Raw genomic sequence first — 22,650 nt, forward strand, 5'->3', positions numbered from 1 at the left:
AATGCTAATGTTGCTGTGGTACAGTTTTGTGAAGCTAATCACTTTCACAAGTATGACTTCCGGGCGGGACTTTCAAAGTAAAACCCGTGTAGAGTAATGTGTGTTGTTGACCTTATGAATTAAATGGTAGCTTACTTGTACAGGTGCTAGAGGTATGTGAAAATATATTGGGGTAACTCAACTAATTAAAAAATACGGAAATTATCGTATACACACACATACTCAGTCAGAGTGTAACACCTGAACAGCAAGTGCAGTAAGCATAGGTAACGTTAGCTAGCCGTGCTTTAAGTTTAAAGAATTACGTTAACGTTAGCTAAAAGTGTGTTAATTACATTTTTGCTAAAAAAAATATTAACGTTAATGGATCATGTAAAAGGTTCAGTTTTAGGGTTAACATATAGTTTAATACAACTAATGTTAAAATTAATGGACACAGAGATGAAATAGTAGCTAAATCCAATGGATAAAATGGTTAAAATATAACTAAAAGCAATGGATACACAGTTCTATTTCATTCTTCCTGACCGCCAGAGACGGTATGAAATACCTGGATAAGCATCACGTGCATGCTCAGATCAAGACATAATACCAACAACGTCACGTAACCTGGGGGACGCAGGCGACCTCATAAAGGAGGCAGGCACCCAGCGATCGTCTCCTTTTCATCTTCTCGCCTTAGCGCACAGGTCGTTGTTTGTATTAACTTGCCGCCTACGCTAGTAGCCTCGAAACCACCGGTTGGAGCTACGAATTCGTCCTCCAGAGGCTGCGTAGCCGGCGCTCATCCCTGCTGTGCATATTTGACCACAGCTCAAACTGCGACAGGTAAGTAGCTTGTTTTTCATCGCCGGTGGGCGTGCCTCATCCCCGCTAAGCGCCTCCGCTCAGCCGGGTTGATTACTGCATTTGCTAGCCGGAGCCTTCCTGCTACTGACTGCCCTCGTGGGGTGCTTCGCCTCTCTGACGGCTGTATTGGGGCTTAGCAAACAATATATCGTTAGCTTATTTGTAGCCGAGTGTTTCTCGCTCTGTTGCTACATTGTTAGCTTATTTGTAGCCGAGTGTTCTCTCGCTCTGCTGCAACGTCGCCGGTGCTTTTATTGTGACACGGTGCTGGGTTGGCTGTAGCTGGGTGTTTCTCGCCCTGCTGCTACACCGCTCGCCTTTTGGCGTCACTTGCTGGTTTTTGTTGGATTGTACAAGTGTTCCCGCTCAACTGACAGCCTCTGTGACTATGTTGTCTGTTTGTATCTCCTGCATGGCTCCTCTCAGCCCAGAGGATGGCCATGACAGATGCCCTTCGTGCCTTGGCATTGAACACCTCAGGCAGGCGCTGACTGAAAATGCTTGCATTAATTGCACCTGCATTCCATTAGCAGAGAGGACAGCGAGGTTGGTTAAATTTGCTAGTAGCTTTGCTGAGGCTGGGTTACCCCCTTCCGGGACACCTGCATACAGCCATCCTCCCGGCCCCAAGCGTCGCGGACACACTCAGGATGATGCTTCCGTCGCTAAGAAGAGACGGAGGGGTGTTGAACCTTTAGCCCTTGAAGTGGACACTTTGGCCTCTGAGTTTGCCCAGATTAAGGTCCTTCTTCTTAATCTGCAGCCTGGTTGTCCCTCAGCTACTGCTGGCACTGCTGCTTCAGAGCCACCACTCGGAAAACCACCACAGAGCTATGATGGGACTGATAGCCTAGCTTCCTCACCCCTTCTTGCTAGCCAGCCAGACGAGGACACACTATCTATTGCAGCCTCTGGGAATCTCTTTACCGATGATGACGCAAGGGGACAGAAAGAACCCGAGGGGGGGTCCCCCCTTCCCTCCGTGACAGACTCTCATGGATCGGGTGCAGACTCGTTGAGGGATGCTGAGGCCAGTCTTTCTACAGTTCAACAGGCCGTCCAATTAGCCGTCTCACGGCTTGGGTTGGATGCTGCCCCTGTAGAGGCTGCTCCCTCTAATGCTTTTTTCAAACATGCCCCTCAACCATCTTCCTTCGGGGTTCCACCCTCTGAGCCATACATCACTGAACTTCAGAGGTGTTGGCCGGACCCCAAGGCTTTCCTTTACCTGCCGAGTGACTGCAATGCTTTGGCTGCCATGAAGGATGCCGTCCAATATGGTCTGGATCAGGTGCCTGCCATTGATGCTTCCATCGCTTCTCTGATAGTGTCTCCGGATGAAGCCCTTAGACCTGATGCTCGTTGTCCACGCCCACAGTGTAGGGTCACTGATGACCTCCTTAACAAGAGCTATGATATAGCGGCTCAGATGGGGCGTATTGGCAACTCCCTTTCCCACCTGGTTCTGGCTCAATCCCAGACTCTCCAGACTGCTGGAGCAGATGCCCAGGCACAGGGCCTCAGTGATGCTTCACTCCAGGTGTTTGCTTTCTTGACCAGAGAGCTTGGGAGACTGATGTCCACCTTGACCTTGGCCCGGCGCCAAGTGTGGCTTGCCCAGTCCCCATTGTCAGAGGCATGTAGAAAGACACTTCGCACGCTACCTGTTATTCCAGGCCAGATGTTTGGACCTGCAGCCCAACAGGCTTTAGAGCGCAGTGTACAGGTGAATAAAGTTAAGCAACAGTTTGCTGACTTACGCCAGGCCCCACTGCCTAGACCAAGGCACACTAGCGCTCTGCAGCCAATGCTCAGGGTGACTCAAGAGCCAGCCGCCCCTTGTTCCAGCAGGGCCGTTTCCATAGGACCCCTCGGCAGCCTGCCTTTCGGGCGCCTAAGGATAGGGCACCCAGATACGGACCACCTGCCGACCGACACCCCAAGCCGCCCAAAGGTCGTGGGAGTCGGACCTGACTACCTAGACCCAGGCGCTGGCCGTTTCTCCCCACAACATCTAGGCCAGTGGGAGGCCCTGACTTCGGACCCTTGGGTGTTGTTAACTCTTTCCAAGGGATACAGTATTCAGTTCAGGCGTCGACCCCCCAAGTTCAACGGGGTCAGAATGACTGTTGTCAAGGACCCCCTCAGGTCTCTGGCTCTAAAGCGGGAGATTTCAGTGCTTCTGGAGAAAGGCGCCATCGAGAGTGTAGAAAGTTTGGACCAAATGAGAGGGTTCTATTCAACTTATTTTCTTGTTCCAAAGAAGGACGGCGGCTTTGCAGGAACACCTGCATTCCATAAATTGGAGAAAGTGTTGACGAACAAAAGGGTCCTGAAAGCTGTGGAGAAGCTGAGCCCTCACTTCCAGACCTCGTCACTGGAGTCTTTCCACAGTGTGATTTTTGCGGTTTGCACCCAAGAATGTGGTCTTCCCTTCCATTGGAATGTTGTGCAGGTGAATAAGCCATCAGTGTACCTATGTGTTCAGTAACAATATGTGTACTCTCCATAACATTTTAACCACTATTTTTTCTTTGGTCACAAGACTCTACCTGGCTGTCCTGCACTTCAGTGAGAATGCTGGTCGACCCCAAGCAACATCATCGGATGGTGAGCCACTGTTTCGAGTGAGTTTTCCCAAGTCCAAGAAGGGAGAGTGCACAGCAAAACCAGTGAAAGCAGAGCCAACGTTCCGTAAGTTCCATAAAAGTTTATCTGAAAGACAAATTTAAAAAGTACCAAACAAACATAACACAAAATCGTGAAAAATAAAATAAATTACTCTTTACACATTCAAAAAAACAATCAAAACACACACTTTACTAATATTGCACAGGTTTGGTTTATGCAGTGACTTGTTCATATGAATTTTTATTTATTTTCATTTTTGGAATTGCAGTTTACGTGGATAAACTGATGGACCTCATCTTTGAAGAGGTTTTCCAGGACCCTGCACTGTACACTGAAGAGATGCAGCAAATACCTGTCCCTCAGGACCTCTGTGCCGGATTTGACCAACCTGACAAGCTGGAAATCATCGCCGGCTACGTCTCGCGGTTCATTGGAGGGCTGGTCTGAAACCCACATAGTGTCCTTCTTCATCGGGAAACTCTTGCCGTATTCTCAGCACCACACAGGCAGGCAGTACCACTCGGACTCTGCAGCCCAAAAATCCCCAACACCAGCTGACAAAGCTCCTGTATGCCAAATATCTGTAACGGCTGTAGACAGATTATTATTCATAAATGTTTGTCACAATAAAAAGGATATACAAACTGTTTTGTATTGTTTCAGTGTTTGATATTCAAGTTTCTCAAGTAAAATACACTAAACATTATTGTTAGCATTGTAAGATACAGTATATGGAGTATTTTAATGTACTTTTCACACTTAGTGTTTTTGTTACATTAGAGTAAATATGCCAAAGAACTCACTGCTCTATTCCTCTCAGACGTATGGGTCCGTAGTCGGCTCTACAAAGGTTGAAGACATTCTGCAGTGAGAACACATTCAAACACACAAGTTCGAGTACCAGGATGATTCACCATACATGATGGCGGTTCCAGGAGTTGATGGAGTCTTCTTATAACCTAGTAAATTTTGTAGTGACTTACAGTATCCAGTTACAGAGGATGACAGAAATGACAACTTCCATGTAAGAATTTCCAGTGTTCACACTACCTTTGGTGTTTCAAGGCAGTGCATATTTTCTTCCTCTGTAGGCATTGTTCTGCAATTGCCACAGGAACACCTGTAAAAGTTATAGGTGAAAACAATGTTAAAAAATGTTTAATGGAATTTGTTTTATTAGTAATAAGAGAAGAGAAGATACACCTTTATTGATCCCACAATTGAGAAATTCCAAAGTTACAGCAGTCAAGGGTAAAGAGTCAAATTAAAGATTTTAATATTTAAAAACTTAAAAAACTAGGCATGCAGAGAAGAGTACAAAAGATACAAGAAACAGCAATAAATAATAATAATGGAGCAGTGGATAAAAAAAAGTGAGCAATGGATTTAAGTGAACATATTTAGTATTTAATAATAGTATTTAAAACATTTAATATTAATAACATTAATATTAATTAATATTAAAACATTTCATATTAAATGTGCAAATAACAATGTGGGGGACAGCAGAATGCAGTAGTAATGGGAATAACTTAGTGTCCATGATTAAAATAAATCTTTATTCCTGACTATGTGACATCACCATTAATGTGTTTCTAGTTAATTTTTTTTTTTTTTTTTTTGGTAATTTGGCTTATGGGGTGATTTTGAAGGAGTAATCAAGTTAATCTTCTCATAAGTGGCTGTAATATGTAGAGATGCCATCTAGGCCGTTTTTCTTCGTTTTTTTTTTTTTTTAAGTCTATATTTTGCTTTTCAAAAACGTGAAAAAGCAGCTGTGACCAAGCTATCACGAGGTGAGCAGCATTGTAAGCATACTTAATAGCGATATACTTAAGTTTGTCTGTGTGTTTTTGTGTGCAAGCGGGTCTGCTGCGGTCTGCTGACAGTCCAAAATGGCGGCGGTAGGACGGACAAAGTATTTCCGGTGGGTGACGCACCAGGGAGGGGCGGCGTCACATACAACTCATTGCACTTTTAAAGCTACAGGCACTAAACAGCCTGTTGTGAATGAAGGCTGAAAAGAGGTTTTTTTGAGGAAGGCTAAAATACAGGATCAGAGTGGAGTTTGACCAAGAAACTTCACAGACATGTCCTACTGGTGTGTATTTTTATTCTTGAAAAAGGGGTATAATATGTCTCCTTTAAAATATAGATCAAGGTAATGGATTGTGTTTGGAATATTTCAAAGTGATAGACATACAGTTGAAATAGTTAGCAAAAAGTAATGGATAAATGGTATAAAAAAATGTTGACAGTCATTTTAAATACGTAAATTTGTCAAAACATCCTTTTTCTCAAGGGTGTCAAAAGAAGGTGAAAGGTGGTGGTTTTGTACTAAAATGATGCTTGTTTTGTTTCAGCTTTTTAAAAATTGATGATTAGGAAGAAAGCATGTATAATTATTTGAAGGACTGTATCAGATTTTCTGAGGGATTTCTCATACCCTGATGTTGCTGTTTGCACGCTTTGACTTGCATATTGGTGGATGTTTTATTTATTATTTTTATTTGGTATAATGGTATAATGAATGAAAGGTTCTTAAAGGTGGCTAAATGAAATGGATACATAGTGAAACAGCTAAAAGTAATGAATAAAAAGGTGAACTAACTGAAAACTAATGGCCAAATGTAGTTAGCTGTATTAGCAAAGTAGCAAAATAGTCAGCTAAATGTGTGGATATATGTTTGAAATACCCAGCTTTAGTAATAAATGGTATAAAACACTCAAACTGGGGTGCACAAAATAAGCATGAGCCAGAAAAGCAGACATGGAATGGTTTTATTGTGTTATTCTTTTACAAACTTTTATTTTAATTGTTGTATGTCAGTACAAACCATCTGATTTTCTCTTTTATTTCAAAAGACAACATTTCCCAGTTTCTGGTTTTGGTCTGTTTCCCCGTGCTGAGCTTGACCCTGCTGGCTGCCTCTGCTGCCTGCTACGTTTTCAGACAGACGTGCCAGCACATACAGGAAGTAGGATGACACCAGTATGAAGCCATACTGGAAAGGTACTGGTGAGTTGTTTGTACTGCAGCCCGCTGCCTCTGGGTGGCACTGTGTTAAATGTAATAATATCAAGTAGAGGAAAAAGCAGTCTCACCATGAAAGTTGTGAAGTAAAAAAAAAAAAAAAAGATCTGGTTGGCACTCATGAGCAAACATGTTATTTATTCTAATAAGAGTACGAGAGGGCTGAATTCCTTTTAGACAAATGAGCTGATTGTAGGAATACCAAGACCAACAATTTATCCGCATCAGTCATATATTATTTACTGAAACCTGCAATTTACAGTACTTGAAATATAAGTATTACCTCAAATGTTTTCCTAATAGAGCAGTCAGCAAAGTGAGACATTTCGCTGAACATCAGCGCAGAATAAATCAAACAGGTATGCACTCTTGTATATGGCACCGTCAGTATTGTTTGGCAGGCTTTCAGGCAGCAGATTACACAAGATAATGCCTCGGGGTCACAAAAAAAGTACACTTCTATTTCTTGCTTGGATGTAAACACAGGGCTTTGGTAGAGTAGACTAATATTGAGCCAAAATGACAGACACTCTCAGACAGATACACAACTCTACACACACAACTTGTCTGCCAAAGAACCTCTTCAGCTTGAACATTTCATCTATGAGATAAAACAGAGCTGAATAAGCTCGTAAGGTTGCCAATAGAGGCAAGGGAGAGAAACAGAGAGAAACAGTGTGAGGGAGAGGGAGTGGGAGAGGGGGAGAAAGAGAAGCGGGAGGGAGAAAGGGTGATGATAAAACTCCACTGTGAGCCCTCCTGTAAGCTCAGTCAGAGCAAAGGAGCAACTGAGACCAGAGGGACAGGGAGTGCAACGGCAAAACGGGACCCGCCACTCTCTGCTGTGAGACTTGCACGTGGCCTTGATGACTTGTTGGGAGAGTTAGCGGGGAACACCTGAGTTGTGTCAGACAGAAGCAGAAGAGCTACCTGTTACCTGTGAAGCTTTGTGACAGCGGCGAGGAGAAGAGAAGAAGGCTGGGCAAAGATCAAACCTGGACCTCATCTGTCTCCTCTCGGGCTTTGTTCCCTCTGCATCCCCCCCGCAGGGTGTATGGTGTGCAGACAGACAGATTGATTTGAACACTGAACTGCACCTTCTGATGAAAGCCCAACTTTTCTGGATCTTGCAGCTTTTCCAGCCACCACACAACTTTGCTGGAGACTGGATCCACTGCTCAGTGTGAGAAACAGCAGGAGAGAGCGGGGGGAAAAAGAGAATATTGCCATCCATCTCTAGCCCCCACAGCCCACCCTCAGATTTGGACGCCCCTCCTCTCTGCCTCTTCTTTTGCCCCCTGTATCCCCCCCCCTCTCCACACCTCACCCCCCAACAGAGCAGAAAGCGTGAAAAATCTCACTAATGGGTTTATTTGCTGTCAGATCTGCGCCGATCTGTCATTCCCTTGGACCATTCTGCTTGACACATTTCATAGTTGAGTAAGCCTCCTAGCTTTCTGGCTAGAGTTAACAGTGCCCCTGCAACGTTGTGCTGGCTGAGAGCTCATCAAGAGGGGAGCAGCGGCGGCAGCAGTCAGTCTGACAGTCTCTTGGACAGGGAGTCCCTGAAGCTGCATTCCTCTGGTCTCCTTCCCCCCGTTGGGACTTTGTGTTTGTCAGCCTCGTGGGCATCCTCAGCTCCTGTCTGATCACACGGCTGAGTCCTCCACAGAAGACTCAAACTGTTTCTGCAGAGATTCTGGTGCTGATTGAAGAATAGTGTGAAGATGTGGTGTGGGGCTGGGCCTCTGGCCGTGGTGGCTGCAGTGTTTTGGACTCAGTGTGTCCTTCTGGATGGGGTGGATGCCAAGAAGGAGAGAAAGAGGCCAAAGGAGGCCACCCCACAACACACAGAGACCTACAATGCTACCATTTCCAACAGTGAGGAGGTCGGAGGAAACATCAAGGTAAAATTATAAAATCAAATGCCAAAATTCCTTCATGAGCTGCTTCCTTATGATGACAGTGCATACAGAAACAGAGCAGTGCAGATTGAAGTTTGAAGTCAACTTGCAGATATGTGAGATATGTGCAGGTTTCTTGTCAGCACAGGCAATATGCTGGGGAAAATAAATTGTGGCAAAGGTAGAAGCTGGGACAGGACAGGTGTGCCCCACCAGGTCAAGCTTCAGACAGTGAGACGGACCAAAATGTGTGAAACACTAAATGGATGACTTCCGGAGGTATGCAAGGAATGTGAACATCTAAAGGCTGATCAATGCATCAATTAGTGCTCGCTCTGGGTGTCTGCCACCAATTTTCCGGCCTAAGTGAAAAAATCAGGATGAAGAGAAGTTTAATGTTTCAGGCAGAAGGAGATAAGATGATGAGATACAACAGTGTTGAGCTGCAACAATTAACTGATTATTTGTCAGCGAATATGATAACCGATTAGTCAGTTTCAGTAATTTTTTAAAGGAAAAAAGTCTAAATTCTCATATTCCAGTTGATTAAATGTGAATATTTTCTGGTTTCTGCACTCCTCTGTGACAGTAAACTGACTATCTTTGGGTTGTGGATGAAACAAGACATCTTTTTCGACCCATTCACAAATGCAACAAATGAAAATAATCATTAGCTGCTGCCCTGATAAAGTGATATAAGATAAGGTATTTATGAGCACTGTACCTGCAGCAGGAAATTAAGGTATGAACAGAATAAATGAAGAGTAAAATTAAGACATTTTGCTGTTTTCTAGAGAGTTGTGTCAATGATACGTGAGGAAAATAGTGAGCTGTAACTGAAGACCGGTGTTGTTTTTACTACAGACGTCTTTCTCCAGCTAAACTGCATCACAGTGGTACAATTCAATCTTCAGGAGCAACAGTTGGCCCTTGACTCTGTTATTTATTGGTTTATTGCTGGTGTTGCATATTTGCGAAGGTTTCCAACAGCCTATTTGTTTTGCTTTCAGCCCACCCATTATGTTGGCATTCTCATATAACTCTCACTGCCCTATATACCAGCCTTCGCCTCCTACCAGCCGCCAGTCACTGGAATCCTAACCGTAACCTTCACCGCCTTTTTTTCCCCTCCTTGAAACCAAGCAGTGAGGTCTCCTTTGTATCTTTAAGAACACATTGTAGGTGGTTGTGGCCCGGTGGTGTTTATTTGACTTGGTTTGCCCTGTAAAAGCAGAGGCTATGAAGGATGACCTTGTGTCAACCCTCAAGCCTGCTGAAGATTGCACCCCACTGGGGTTTCACTCCTCCGTCTCATCCCACAGGAGCCGGTGTTGTGTCTTCACAAACACTGTTTCCCCTGAGGTCCCTTACAGGCCCGCTGCCATGATGTAACTCCTGGGAAAGTTAGGTGGGCAGATCCCAGCCCATTGATTCTGTCATTCACAGGCCTAGTCTGACTCCGCTGTGTCTGGGACATCCGATAGGGGCGGTGCGGCCCCGAAAACTGGGGCAGCATGCCGTGTAAGCCCCTCACAAAGCCCCATAGAAAGGGTCCTGAAAGAGAACACCTCGGTGAGGATTAGCCCCCTGTGCCTCCCTCTCTAACATTCTTTTCATCTCATCTCCCACAATCAGAGGGTAATGACATAATCACTCTTAAGACGCAGTGTTATGCCAGATAGTGTCTTTGCCAAACATTGTCACCTCTGATGAGAACCTGAGCTTTAAGCTTGACATCTGTAGAAGTGGTTGTATTCAAGGTCGCATTTGTTGGTGCCACCCTATACGGGTTTCTGTTCAAGGAAAGAAAAAAAAAGCGTGCCACACACAGTGAAGAGCGGTAAACTTGCTTTTCTTGGGTAGTTTGTAAGTTTATCCTATTACACATCTGTTAGGTCCCAGAGAAAACAACACGTCCATTGGAGCTGCCTTGGCAAGAAATTTGTGTTCTCAAACAAGCCAAACATTTACACTCCACATTTACATGTTTTTCCCTTGTGCCCAGTGGAAACAGTGGAAACAGTTCTTATGATGGCATTCGCTTTCTATCTGACCAATCCCGTGTGTGGGCTGCTGGCAGCGTGCAGTCGTACACTGCATTCCTCGGGAGATTTTCCATTTGAAAGTGATCACAATAGTGAGGTGTGGAGTTGTGCTGTGAGTGGAATTTTTTTAATGAGATGATAAGTGAAGTACATTTCAAACAACTGTGATCTCTGTGAACCATCATGTTGTGCAATTTTTAGGGCAAAAGCTGCACATATTTAAGCCTTATTGCCCCGCTCTCTAAAGATGAGAGGAATCTGTCACTGTTGAGCGAGGTGAGGGATCTGTGATGGCTGTAATTGAGGGAGTCAAGTCAAACATCACGCCTGGCGTGTTGAGTAATGGCTGGGTTTAGCCTGAGGCGAGGGTTTTTGTTTCCTCTCTCTCATCCCCAGTGATGATTAATGCAGCAGTGTGTGGGACCTTTTGGACCAACATACGCACAAGAGACAAGAGTGAGTCCCACAGGAAACAGCGCCACTGTGAGAGCACACACCTCTCGTACACCACTGATGGTGTGAACTACCTACAGTCTGTGCTGCATGATAGTGAACTCTGCTTTCAACATGTCAGACCACTAAAAAGGTTATTTAACTTTGAAATTACCTAATGAAGTCATCTGAGAGTGAGCAAAAGATAAACATGTAATAAACTCTTTTGTCATTACATCTGAAATCTGCAAGTAAAATAAACCGTGCAGTGTTGTGCTTTCACCGCACAGACACTGAGCGGCTGTTTTATTTGGATTTAGTTTCATTTGTAATAGCTTCAGATTGATGCCAGATTGATAGAAATCCCTTAATCTTGCCTGATTCTTATCATGTGCTGGTCATATTCCCAAAACCATGATTTCAGAATTACACACTTAACAGAACATTGGTCAGCTATGGCTTCAAGATAAAACGATTAGACTACATTAGATGGCCATTTTATTTTGTTAACAATGGAGGATGATATTTCAGATTTGTCTGGAGATGCATTTGATGTGCAGTTGTATTAAGAAAATCACATTAATACCACATTAGAGAGTGTTAAAAATTTACTGTGCATCAGTGAAACAGATGCCAAAAAAACAATGGTATTTACTGTTAATGAAGAAGGTTGACATTTCCGGATATTACTCACTTCCTTGGCAAGAGTTAGATGAGAAAATTGACACCAGGGTCTCATCTGTTTTGTAAATATGAAGCTACAGCCAGGAGACAGTTAGCTTAGCTTAGCATAAAGACTGGAAACAGGTGGAAGCAGCTAGCTGGCTCTGTCTGAAGGTAACAAAATCCCAAGGGGTTGTGTGCTGAATTTGTTCGGCTTTAACAAATAAGATATAACGTGTCAAAGGGTAACTCAGGTATTTTTTTTAACCTGGACCGTATTTCCCCATGTTTCTGTGCGTAAATGACTAATGGGAACAACAGTTTTTGAAACTGGTCCAGTATTGAGTGAGAAGGTTGGCAGCGGTGAAACAGGCTTCAACGTAGCCACTGTAGCCGTCAATTTACGTCCACTAAAAGTGCTTGTTTTTGTCACTGACAGGCTCAGATTGTTATTGTAGGTGTCTGACAACATTATGCAAAGGAGCCCTACAGGTCGACCTTTTTGTTAAAGAGTAAGATTCTTTCAGTTTAACCAGAAACAGCCCCGAAATCGCCATCGCCAAACCCACAAGATAAATGAACAGTCATTTTAGTGAGTTAAGAGCCAGCATATTTTCACATCTAACTGGGTGAATTAAGGATTTATTTCAACCAAATCAGAGTTAATGATTGTTGGAACAGTGGAACGATGAACTAAGACTCTTTGTATGAGCTTTATTGTGTTCCTGTCAACTTTGAATTAAGTGTGATTTACGATGATACAATTACTGCTCATTTAAATGGAGTCTGGTGGGTTTGGCGATGGCGATTTCTGGGCTGTTTCTGGTGAAACAAAAAGGATCTCAGGTCAACCTCTAGGGATCCTTTACACAATGTTGTCAGATACTTAAAATGAGCCTATCAGTAGCAAAAACAAGCACTTTCTGTGGACGTACATTACGTTGTAGCCTGTTTCACTGCAGCTGTCTGCAGCCCTCAGTCAGTGCTGGGCCAGTTTCAAAAACTGTTGTTCACATTACTGTTGAAGCCATTTTTAAACAGCGATCACGCGTTAGGGCCGCTACGAAGTGCCGCTTGATGTGCCGTCTTTAACCAGGCTTTCCATTTTTACACGAACCAAACAACAGCAGCATCATATTGACATCAAGACCTGATCTCATTTTCTACTCAGAAGTTAAGAAGTTAATGGACCTCACTGTTTTCCCAGTTTGCAGACATTTTCAGCCACTGTTCTTCTTCTTTGAGTTAGCCGCTAACTGCTATTAGCTACTTTTTAAATCTACCGCAGTGAGTTGCACACATGACACATTGTGAAAATGTCACACTTGTGCCCCCTATGATCCCGTCCTGCTTCCTGTCCCTTTCACACAGACGTATTGGTGCTGTTACTACCTCTGATACCGGCTTAAAAGACGAGACAACTCTGTCCCCTCATTTCGCAATTGTACCTTGTATACAGAACGGCAAGGTGGAATAACGGTGTGAAATTCCCATCCTGGGGAGGCAGTGTAAAAGGGGCTTCTGACTCAGAAACATGGGAAAATAGAGTCCAGGTTGAAAAATACAGTTTTTGCCAGCTAGCTGTTACCCCCTGTTTCCAGTTTTTACACTAAGCTAAGCTAAGCTAAGCTAACTGTGTCCTGGCTGTAGCTTCGTATTTATGGTATAGACGTGTGGTGTCAATTTCCCCATCTAACTCTTGGCAAGAAAGCGAGAGGGCATATTTTCCAAAACGCTGACTTATCCTTTTCATAATAGAAACCAAAAAACAATAAAATGTATGTTATAAAGCACCTAACAGTTCTGCAGTTTCAGTTAACCTGCACTCCTGTTAGTGTCACCACTTATCATATTTCTCCAGCTACTCCACAGTTGTAATCCAACACGACAGAGGGCAAATTGGTTGCATAATAAAATTGGGAAAAGAAGAAATGAATCATTACAGTGTGTGTATTTATGTACTGTAACATAACGCAGAGCCACAAATGAATCGTATAAAAGGAGGGGGATCTAATGACTCCTTACCTGAAATGTTCTGCCCACAGTCGGGCCACAGGGCAGAGCTGTGCACCTGAGATGGATCTGGATCGCTGGTGCTTTTCATCGGCTCATTTTACCTCCCACAGGGAAAATGAGCACTCACTCCAATTTCAAAGCTATAATTCGTACACAAAACAGATGTCACACAGCGTTCAAAGTCTCCTTCAGCTTATATTGCTTTTTTATATCAAGACCAAGCCAAGATTGTCTTGGGGTGATCTCTTAAGCATAAACACAAATTTATTCACTTTCTCTCACACATAATAAATGTATACACACCTTTTGTTGGGACAACAGTGATGTTTAAATCAGCCCATATTATAAGTAGCATGTTCAGCTATATGATTATATGAAAACTATATTACATTTACACTTCCAAAAAGTGTTTCTTCAGCATTTGTTGAACTAATAACAGCATCCTCATGGTGTGATAGAGTAATTATGTTTTGCTCACAGTGCTTGCCAATTGAGTAATAACACAGTGCGAAGAGAACAGAGTCAACATTGCATGCCTAACTGTATTTAGCTTCTCGGCGATAAATCCTCAAGGCAATCTGTTTCTGTGAAGTGCAGCAGTGGGGAACACGGGGGTGGGTGCATGACGGCTGGGATGCACACAGGTTAGGATCCCCTCGTCCCACACAGCCCGGGGATCCCTGCGCTGCCGGGGTGGGATCGGCCCAGCGTTAGGCCCGTCCACCCATGCATGGATGACTGCACAGGGAGCAGTACGGGGATGTAAAAACAAGGGATTAAAGCAGCCTCTCCATCATCCTGTCCCACCTTTAAACCTGCCTGTGCAACATTTTTTATCAGTGGCAAAAAGTTTCATGTCGTCCAGTGTGTGCAAGCAGGTAGAAAAACAGATAACACACAAAAGAAAATAAGATAAGTTCAGCTGTACACATGGAGGTATTCAGGAGCTGCCTGCGATGGAGTAGAGTTTCAGTATCTGGTTGCGGCTCCAGAGACATGTTTTAACAGTTGTGTTTGTGTTTTTGGTGGCATGCTGCCCCAGGGAAATATTTTCCATTTTATTGCCTCAAATAAATTCAACCTAATTTTCCTCAAACTACATGACAAACACACTTAAAGCAGAGCACGTAAAAAGAATCATCCATGCAGTCCTAAATTATTCTTTTTTTGGGGGGGTAATAAAATCTCATAAGGTCTCTGCGAATGATCAACAACTGATTCACTAATTGATCCAAAAAACCTCCAAACCCACTGTGCCGGAGGTTCATAAAACAAACTGTGCACTTTTATTGTGTACTACAAGAACTAGGCACTATATGTTGAGGAGGGTAACTCAGTATACTGTACTTAAGCACAATCTTTTAAGGTATTTGAGTGTTTACATGCTCTGCCACCTTATACTTCAACTCATCTACAGTTCAGAAGCAACAAAGTACTTCTTACTCAACTATGTTTATTTGTCAGTTACAGCTGCTTTCTAGTTGTAGTAGCTAGTTACTTTTTATTTCACTTCAAAGATAAAAGTACAATGCATTGTTGAAGATTAAACCAGTGGCTCCCAAACTTTCTGGCTTGTGGCCCTTTTTAAAAAAGTAGCAACTAGTTGGGGCCACTTGTCACGTTTCTATGAGCTCTTCACGGTCAGTGAGAACTGGACCAAAGAGATAAAGTTATACAATATTTCACAACAAAGCAAATATTACAGACAAGTCAAAAAGAATGTATACAACTTTCTGTTTTAGAACTTTGTTTTTTCTTTTCTCCTACCTCATTAATCATCTCATGACCCCTCAGATTCATCTTGTGACCCTTTGGAGGGGCCTGACCTGCAGGTTGGAAGCCTCTGGACTAAACTATCTAATAGAGAGAAGTTAAAGGAATAGTTTGGCATTTGAGTAAATATACATATTTGCTTAAAGGCAGAGAGTTTAATGAGAATAAAGATACCACTCTGACATTTGCATGTTAGCTTAGCATATATACTGGAAACAGAGGGGAACAGCTAGCCTGGCATTATCCAGCAGTAACAAAATCAAGCTGCCAACACCTCTAAAGCTCAGTAGTTAACACGTCTTATTTTATGAGGGGCTATGTGATGGACTGTTTCTTGCCTAGGAACCACTTAGAGGACTTTGTAACTGCTGAACAGAACTAGGCAAGTTCAGGTCTTATTGCTAAGCTCAGCAAACTGACTGCTGGTGTCACTTTTTGTCTTACATCTCTATGCTAGTAAACAAATAAACGTATTTCCAAAAATTTTGACCTATTCCTTTAAATTTAGCCCCCCCTCTCCCGGCTATAACAGTAAAATGCCAAGATGATAATGTAATTTATTATAATATATACAACAGTTAGTTCCGACCGAGCATTTTGATCAGATAGTTTTGTTGTCTTTGTTTTTGTTGACAGGCAGTGGCGGCTAGTATGTGATAAAATTTAAGTTTTGAGCCATGATTTCTATTCGGGTCGCTATAACAAGACGATAGAGAACAGACTCTCAGCTTTCAGTGTCGAGTCGTGTTTTTGCCTCTAGCTAACAACGTCATTGTGACATCGGCCCTAAAAGGGTCTGCACTGGGACTTTTAACTATGAATGTTCGCTGCTGCTGCTGTGTTAGCTCATGTTGACCAGGCAGTTGTTGAACTAACAGTTTGTTGGAGGGGGATGACTTCAGAGACGGCAGCAACAGAAAGTTTGCTAATCCAGCGGGGATTCAGAACAGTCCGGGATCAGACACCCAGATGGGTATTCTGACCTGTTAAATATGTTAATTCTTAAAATGCCAACATTAAGAGTCATCATAACAAACTTTGCACCGTAAAATGACACATGTCGCCACAAATAACATTTGAGTTAAATAATGAATGGTCAGAAAGGGACAAAGAAGCCTGAATACTTCACTGCAAATCTCCAGGTTTGCTCATATGACATCAGAAGATGACACAACGCACTGATTAAGCTGTGAACTTGTTGGTGTCACACGTATGCCATCAAAGCGAGTGTCAACAGAGTTATTACACTGGTCGCAAAATAAATAGAGACAGATGTAGCCTACATGACACAAACTAGCTGTTCTGTGGTAAAGTGTCGACCTACACTTTGATAAAAAATACAATTTTGTTATATTTGCAGAAACTGTCCATATATATTTTGACAGTAGTACAAGAGACAGATAATCTGCGAAAACTCATTCCAGTTGCTTTTCCTAGTGCTCCTAATGGCATTTGCAAGAATCCACCACACCTGAATGAAAGCAACCAATCAGAGCTGTGCAGCCAAAGCCCCCAAGAACAGCGCCAGGCTTTAAAGCCAATTTTTTCTTGATGTCACCAGGCATCATTGTATAGCACAGTTCAACACAAGGTAATTCAAAGTGCTTTACAGAGACATTAAAAGCAACAAGACACAGTTTAAAACAATAAAAACAGTCGATTAAAAAGGGAAATAGAAATTGAGAATGATAGTGATAATAATAAAATACAGTAACATAAAATAAAAACAGGCTCAATGCATTGAACAGTCAGGATAAGAAAAGAAGTAGAATAATAAAAGGCATAAATCAGCAGTGTGTAGTTAAAAAGTACGGGCAGGGGGCGTTGGTGGATTAGTGGTAGAGCAGGCGCCCCATGTACAAGGCCGTTGCCGCAGCGGCCCGGGTTCGACTCCAGCCCGTGGCCCTTTGCTGCATGTCACTCCCTCTCTCTCTCCCCCTTTCACACTTGACTGTCCTATCAATTAAAGGCAAAAATGCCCTAAAAAATATCTTTAAAAAAGCACGTGCACCAAAGACTTACAGTGGCAGAATGGCTAACTGCCACCGTGCTACGCTAACTTGAGTGGGAATAAAATGATTTAATCGTGAGGCTCTTTCGAAATATTATTGGACATGGATCAAATCTTGACAGAGAAATTAGTCATTTTGTAGGTGTTTGTGAAGCTTAAAAATGTTTTAATAGATGTCTCTCTCATGATGTCTAAGCACATGTCTAAGTCTAAGGCGGAATTTACTTCTGTGTTGAATCGACACCGTTCCTATTACGTAGGCTCGGCATCGACGTAGAGCTTACGCCGTAGCCTGACGTGCACCTCCCCAGAAATGTAACTAAACGTTGCAGACCTCTTGTCTGTTTCTGTAAGCTGAAACCATTTCCCTCAGTGGAAACAAAGCTTTTATTTATTTTAATTTCACAGATAAGAAACAATAAATTGTGAAGACAATAAAGCCTCCACAAAATAGCACTTTAAGTCATGTGTGTGATTTATCCTGGCTTCATATGGGTAGAGGAAATCTCCGCTACCCACTAGGCTAATTTATACAATGTAAAATGCCGTAGGCTTGTGCTAATAACGTTAGCATGTTATATTTTTTTTTTTGGAAAACATGTTAGTATAAGACAGTTGTTTTGTCAGTGAACCTTGTGAGTTGTAATGGAGCCGAATTTTGTAATGTTACCTGTCTGTAATGTTGCTGTTGTCCCTGACTTCATATGAGAAGACGAAAAGTTTGTTAGCCGCTAGGCTAATTTAGACAATGTAAAATGCCATAGGCTTGTGCTAATAACATTAGCATGTTGTATTTGTGGGTAAAATGTGTCCACATAAAGACAAGTGTTTGTCTGTGAATGCTGTGAGTTATAGTGAAGCTGATTCATGTACTTGTGTTTGAAACTGTCTCTTTTAAGCCACGTTTAATGTGTGTTTAATGTGTGTGTGTTTTGAATCAACTAAACTTTACAGCACTTCACAGAAGCCCTGCAGCTGACTAGTGTTTTGAGGTGTAACTCCAGAGTGACACAGACACACCACTGCACAAGTATAAATCCTGATTAAGGGAAAAAGTCTAGGCCCCATGACATCACATGGCATTGTAATTCCACATTTGGCCACTACAAAAAATTTGCTTCAAAGCCTGGTGCTGTTCCTGGGGGCTTGAGCTGCACAACATGACGACTCCTGGCTCTGACTGGCTGTTTTTATTCAGGCATGGTGGATTCTTGCAAATGCCATTATAGGAGCACTCAGAGGAACATGATTTTTTTTTTTAGAGATTATCTGTCCTATGTACGATGATTAGGACATAATGACAATTAAAATAAATGTAACAAAAAGTTGTTGTTTTTATTTTAAAAATTACTGTAGCTTTACGTACATTTTGCTGGTAATACTATTGTAAAATGTTGAATGCAGAGCTTGTGCTTGTGGTGGAGTTTCTTTCAATTGTTGTGTATTTATGCGTAACTAGGGTGTGAATGTGTCTTCCAAACCCTGGACACAATGCGTCCCATTCTTAAGATTTGAAGCCTCAGTAATGTGTCATGTTTTAGAGCCCCATCAACAAGAATAAACACTGTCTAGAGGTCTTAAAGTTTCTCACCTTCAGACAGAATACCTGACGCATTCTCTCGGTCCGTGCTGGAAAGGTGTGCGCTCACACCTGCTGACAGACGAGGCCACTTTGGTGCACTCACACATCAGCGGTGATCAAAGCCAGAGCCCTGGTGTTCTTCATCAGCTCTCAGACTGATACCTGGATCTGCTCCCTCCCCACTTTGTTCACGAGTTGTATGTGCTGATACAGAGCTATGCGAGGGAATCCGTAGTTTACTTTACGCCGCAGTCAATAGCAGCGAGTGAGAGATTGAACGCTTCTGACAGATCTTTCTGTGTCGTCAAGCAATATGGTTTTCATGTCTGCATGTGTGGAGTCTTTGATGTTCTCAGTCGAGACAGAGACTCACCTGCACACAATGAATCAGATTTTCTTTTGGCAAGTTGTGTGAGCTATCCCAGCCGTCACTTTATAGTGTATGTTACGCTCTGACAGTGCACATGCTTAAAATAAAAACACAATCTGTTTAATGGAAAGAGCTGAGCATTCCTTAAGCTGATGATTGGATTATTTATACAGTGATTTGCTGTTAGTTTTTAGCTCAAAAATGAAGGTAATAATTACCTTGGTCAAAGCCTTTCTTCCTTGAGCACAGAAAATCCTTGAGGGCAAGGTTTTAATGGTTTAATTACAATGGCGTGTGTTAAAGAGGATAACAAGCTCAGAGTATGGCTGATTTCCTGGCAATGATATGCTGTCTTTTTTATTATTATGTACGGAATAGCTAAGATGTGTAATTATAAGTCACATGTGTGGGCCAACCTGCACTGCGTCTTTTCTCCGAAGAAGTGAGACAATGATCTATGACACGGATATAAACACAAGAACTAATGTGAAGCTTTGACTTTTTAAAAAAAAAAAAAAAAAAAAAATTAGCGCCCACTGGCTCGCATAATAGGGTGAGTGTTTTTTTCTATCGCACTGAGCTGTTTGAGGTGATGATTCACAGTTTAACAATCAATCCCAGTGGAAATATACTCAAACTGCCACAGGCAGGTAACACTAGTACAACCCCAGCGCCACCGCAACCTCAAGTCATCAACATGTTAATATTTGTTCAAGCGTACAGGACTGGTATGTCAAAGGAATGGTTCAATATTTTGGAAAATTTCATGTCTGTACAGTAACTATGAAGCTAAGCTAGCTTATCTTAGCATGAAGACTGAAAACAGGGAAACTGTTAGCCTGGCTCTGTCTAACATCTGTCTACCAGCACCCACTTATTAACACATAACTTGTTTGTTTAATCCGTGCAAAAACCAAAGTGTAAAGACAACATGTTTTGATTTTACTGGGGATAAGTGCCTGCTTTCACGTCACCTGACAACTTGGCTCGGGCTGGTTGTGTGAACAAACAAACAATTACTCTGCATTGAGTTTACATTGAACAGACTTTGTTTGGTCTATGTTGGCTTGTTTTTCAGTCACTTCTATGTTCTAAGTAAAGCTGGATATATCCGAGCTTTCCCAGTCGTCATTACGACTTAGATGTTGACATGAACTCCAGGAAGTCACTGCACCCAACTGAAGAAATAGTCCCAAAGTCCAAAACAAAACCCACAATTTGACATTTTTACTCTTCAGTTAATGCACAGATTTTGAAAATAAGATAGAGTAAGTTAATTTGTGAGTTTGGAAGTGCTGGTTGGCAGATTTTGTTTCCTTTGAGCAGAGCCAGGCGAGCTAACTCCTCCTGTTTCCAGTCTTTATGCTAAGCTGAGCTAACTAGCTTCTAGCTATAGCTTTAAATTGAACGGACAAATATGAGAGTGGTGTTGATTTCCTTAATTAAAGGCCAAAACACAACGACGGCAAACGACACCCATAAAAAAATACGTCCCTATTATTTTCAATGTATAACCCCGCATCAGCAGCGGCTAGACACACGGCGGCGTCCCTGGATGTGCCGCCCCACGGCACTTCATGCCAATGTCTTATTTCCAGCCTTGTCGCCCCTGAAATGAAATGCATTTCCCCCCACTTGCCATCTGCTTGTACATACCAGCTCCTGTAGCAGCTCTTTTTTTCTGCTCCTATAGCAGTTCGACTCCTCTCCTCACCACTTATGCATAAAGGGAACTCTGTTGCTGTTGCCTTGTTTCATGTGTGACGAAGAATGGCTGAGGAGAAACTCGTTGTTGAGGTCAAAAAATATCCTGAGCTACACGACCCACATTTCTGTCATTATGAAGACAGTTGCCCCAAAAATAGTTCCTGGCAAGTCATAGCTCTGGAGATGGGCTCTCCAGGTGAGAAATCAAGCACACATGATTTTAAGCTAATGCATAGGTGGAAGAGGTGCGGATCTTAAGTAAAAGTAGTAATAACTTTGTATGGTCATCTATTGATGAGCTGCACTAGGCTGGCAGTGTGTTTTCAGCATAACTCTTGGTACAAAAGCAATTAAGTTTAAAGCAGCTTTTAACAACATTTAATAGCTAGAGCCAGGTATTTCCTTCAGGATTTGGTGGCGACCAAAAGTGAAGCTAAAAGATTTAATTCGCCAGGTGGCCAGAAACAAGATAAGGTTGCTCAGTAAATGCTGGATGTGTAAATAATAGGGCTGGGTATCACTGAAATAACCCACCACAAGGTAGTACTGAAATATGTGAAGTCAAACAATACCTGCATTTGATGCTTTTTGCGCCGGGCTTCGGATCCCAGTTCCCTTCTGGATCAGCAAACTTTTTGTTGCTGCCGTGTCTAGAGCCACTCCCTCTGGCAAATGGTTAGTTCAACAACTGCCTGGTAATGCAAGCTAACATGAGCAGCCACTAACATCCAACACCAAGTCACTGAACGGTCCGAACACACTCACACCAGCACCAGAATGGCTTGGCTCTGTCGTTACACCGGTTAATAACTGTTGGATAAAATTAGCTGTGTGTGATGCTTAAAGTTAGCCCTGTCATTGTGTGTGTGCGGGCAGCTCTCTGTGCCCAGTGCAGAGCTCACACTCCTGCAGCAGCCACAGCTACAACCCATATAGTCTGTGGAGTGGCAAAGTTGAGCACGATGTATTTCAGAGAGTAGACATTTTGGTGTGGCAAAATGCCACCAAAACGATCAAAATTATGGCTTTATTACACCCTACTCTGTTCACATTATGGGAATCTAATTGTCACTTTAAAAGTACTGGTATTGGTACCAGTATCATAATTTTAACAATGTCTAGCCCTAGTAAATAAGCTGTTTGAGTCCAGGTTCTCCTTACCAACTTATTTCTGCTGCCCCCAAGTTACCACAAAAAAAAAAAAAAAAACAGTAATTTGAGGTTTAAGTTTTTCTCAAAGTATCACACTATTCCTATAAAGCTTACATAACTAGTATGTTAATGAAAATGAAAAATTGACATGTCAAAGGAAAAAGCAGTTTATCCAACAGGCTCCCAGTCTTATGGAAACAGTATTGAGTAGCGTAAAAGTATTCTTGTCTTGACCAAATCAGTCATGCTTTTATCTGTTTCCAAACCTCAAAATCACAACAAAAACACAGAATGATCCAACACGCAGCCGGCGCAGGGCCTGTTAAGTTGTTTATTTTGTCTGCTGTCAGAGAGAAGAGAAAGTCAGAGAGAGGGGGGGAAACAGGGAGAGGCTGCTGCAAATCCCAAACATAAAAAAACAGTTTTTATTCCAGTATATTGTAAAAGACAAACAAGGAGTAACTTTGTTGTGGTGGAACTA

General features: G+C 42.5%; 2 protein-coding genes and 1 long non-coding RNA gene across 3 annotated transcripts in view; 2 read left to right on the top strand and 1 right to left on the bottom strand.

The window, feature by feature from the left end:
* Positions 1 to 166: 166 nt before the first annotated feature.
* On the top strand, positions 167 to 3,869 carry LOC125891834 (uncharacterized). The gene is made up of 3 exons (XM_049581385.1): positions 167 to 3,304; positions 3,395 to 3,543; positions 3,749 to 3,869. Exons 1-2 carry the CDS (start codon positions 1,238 to 1,240, stop codon positions 3,422 to 3,424), a joined length of 2,097 nt encoding a protein of 698 aa, XP_049437342.1. The 5' UTR covers positions 167 to 1,237; the 3' UTR covers positions 3,425 to 3,543; positions 3,749 to 3,869.
* Positions 3,870 to 3,969: 100 nt separating this feature from the next.
* On the bottom strand, positions 3,970 to 4,716 carry LOC125891888 (uncharacterized). The gene is made up of 3 exons (XR_007449663.1): positions 4,531 to 4,716; positions 4,284 to 4,322; positions 3,970 to 4,070 (listed from the first exon to the last, which is right to left on the bottom strand). It is a non-coding gene; the product is annotated as an uncharacterized LOC125891888 (long non-coding RNA).
* Positions 4,717 to 7,286: 2,570 nt separating this feature from the next.
* Positions 7,287 to 22,650, top strand: part of c1qtnf12 (C1q and TNF related 12) — a 30,178-nt gene continuing 14,814 nt past the window's right edge. Inside the window, exon 1 of the mRNA XM_049581437.1 lies at positions 7,287 to 8,421. Coding sequence (XP_049437394.1) covers positions 8,242 to 8,421 — 180 coding nt within the window. The 5' untranslated portion in view covers positions 7,287 to 8,241. The remainder of the gene's footprint in view (positions 8,422 to 22,650) is intronic.

Source organism: Epinephelus fuscoguttatus, linkage group LG7 (assembly GCF_011397635.1).
Source record: "Epinephelus fuscoguttatus linkage group LG7, E.fuscoguttatus.final_Chr_v1".
Classification (NCBI taxonomy): Eukaryota; Metazoa; Chordata; class Actinopteri; order Perciformes; family Serranidae; genus Epinephelus; species Epinephelus fuscoguttatus.

What these genes read in the sequence shown, in the direction of transcription:
- LOC125891834 (XM_049581385.1), top strand. Translation starts at nt 1,238, where the DNA reads ATGTTGTCTGTTTGTATCTCCTGCATGGCTCCTCTCAGCCCAGAGGAT. An exon ending in TCCATTGGAATGTTGTGCAG is followed by an intron (nt 3,305 to 3,394) that starts GTGAATAAGCCA and finishes TTTGGTCACAAG; the next exon opens with ACTCTACCTGGCTGTCCTGC.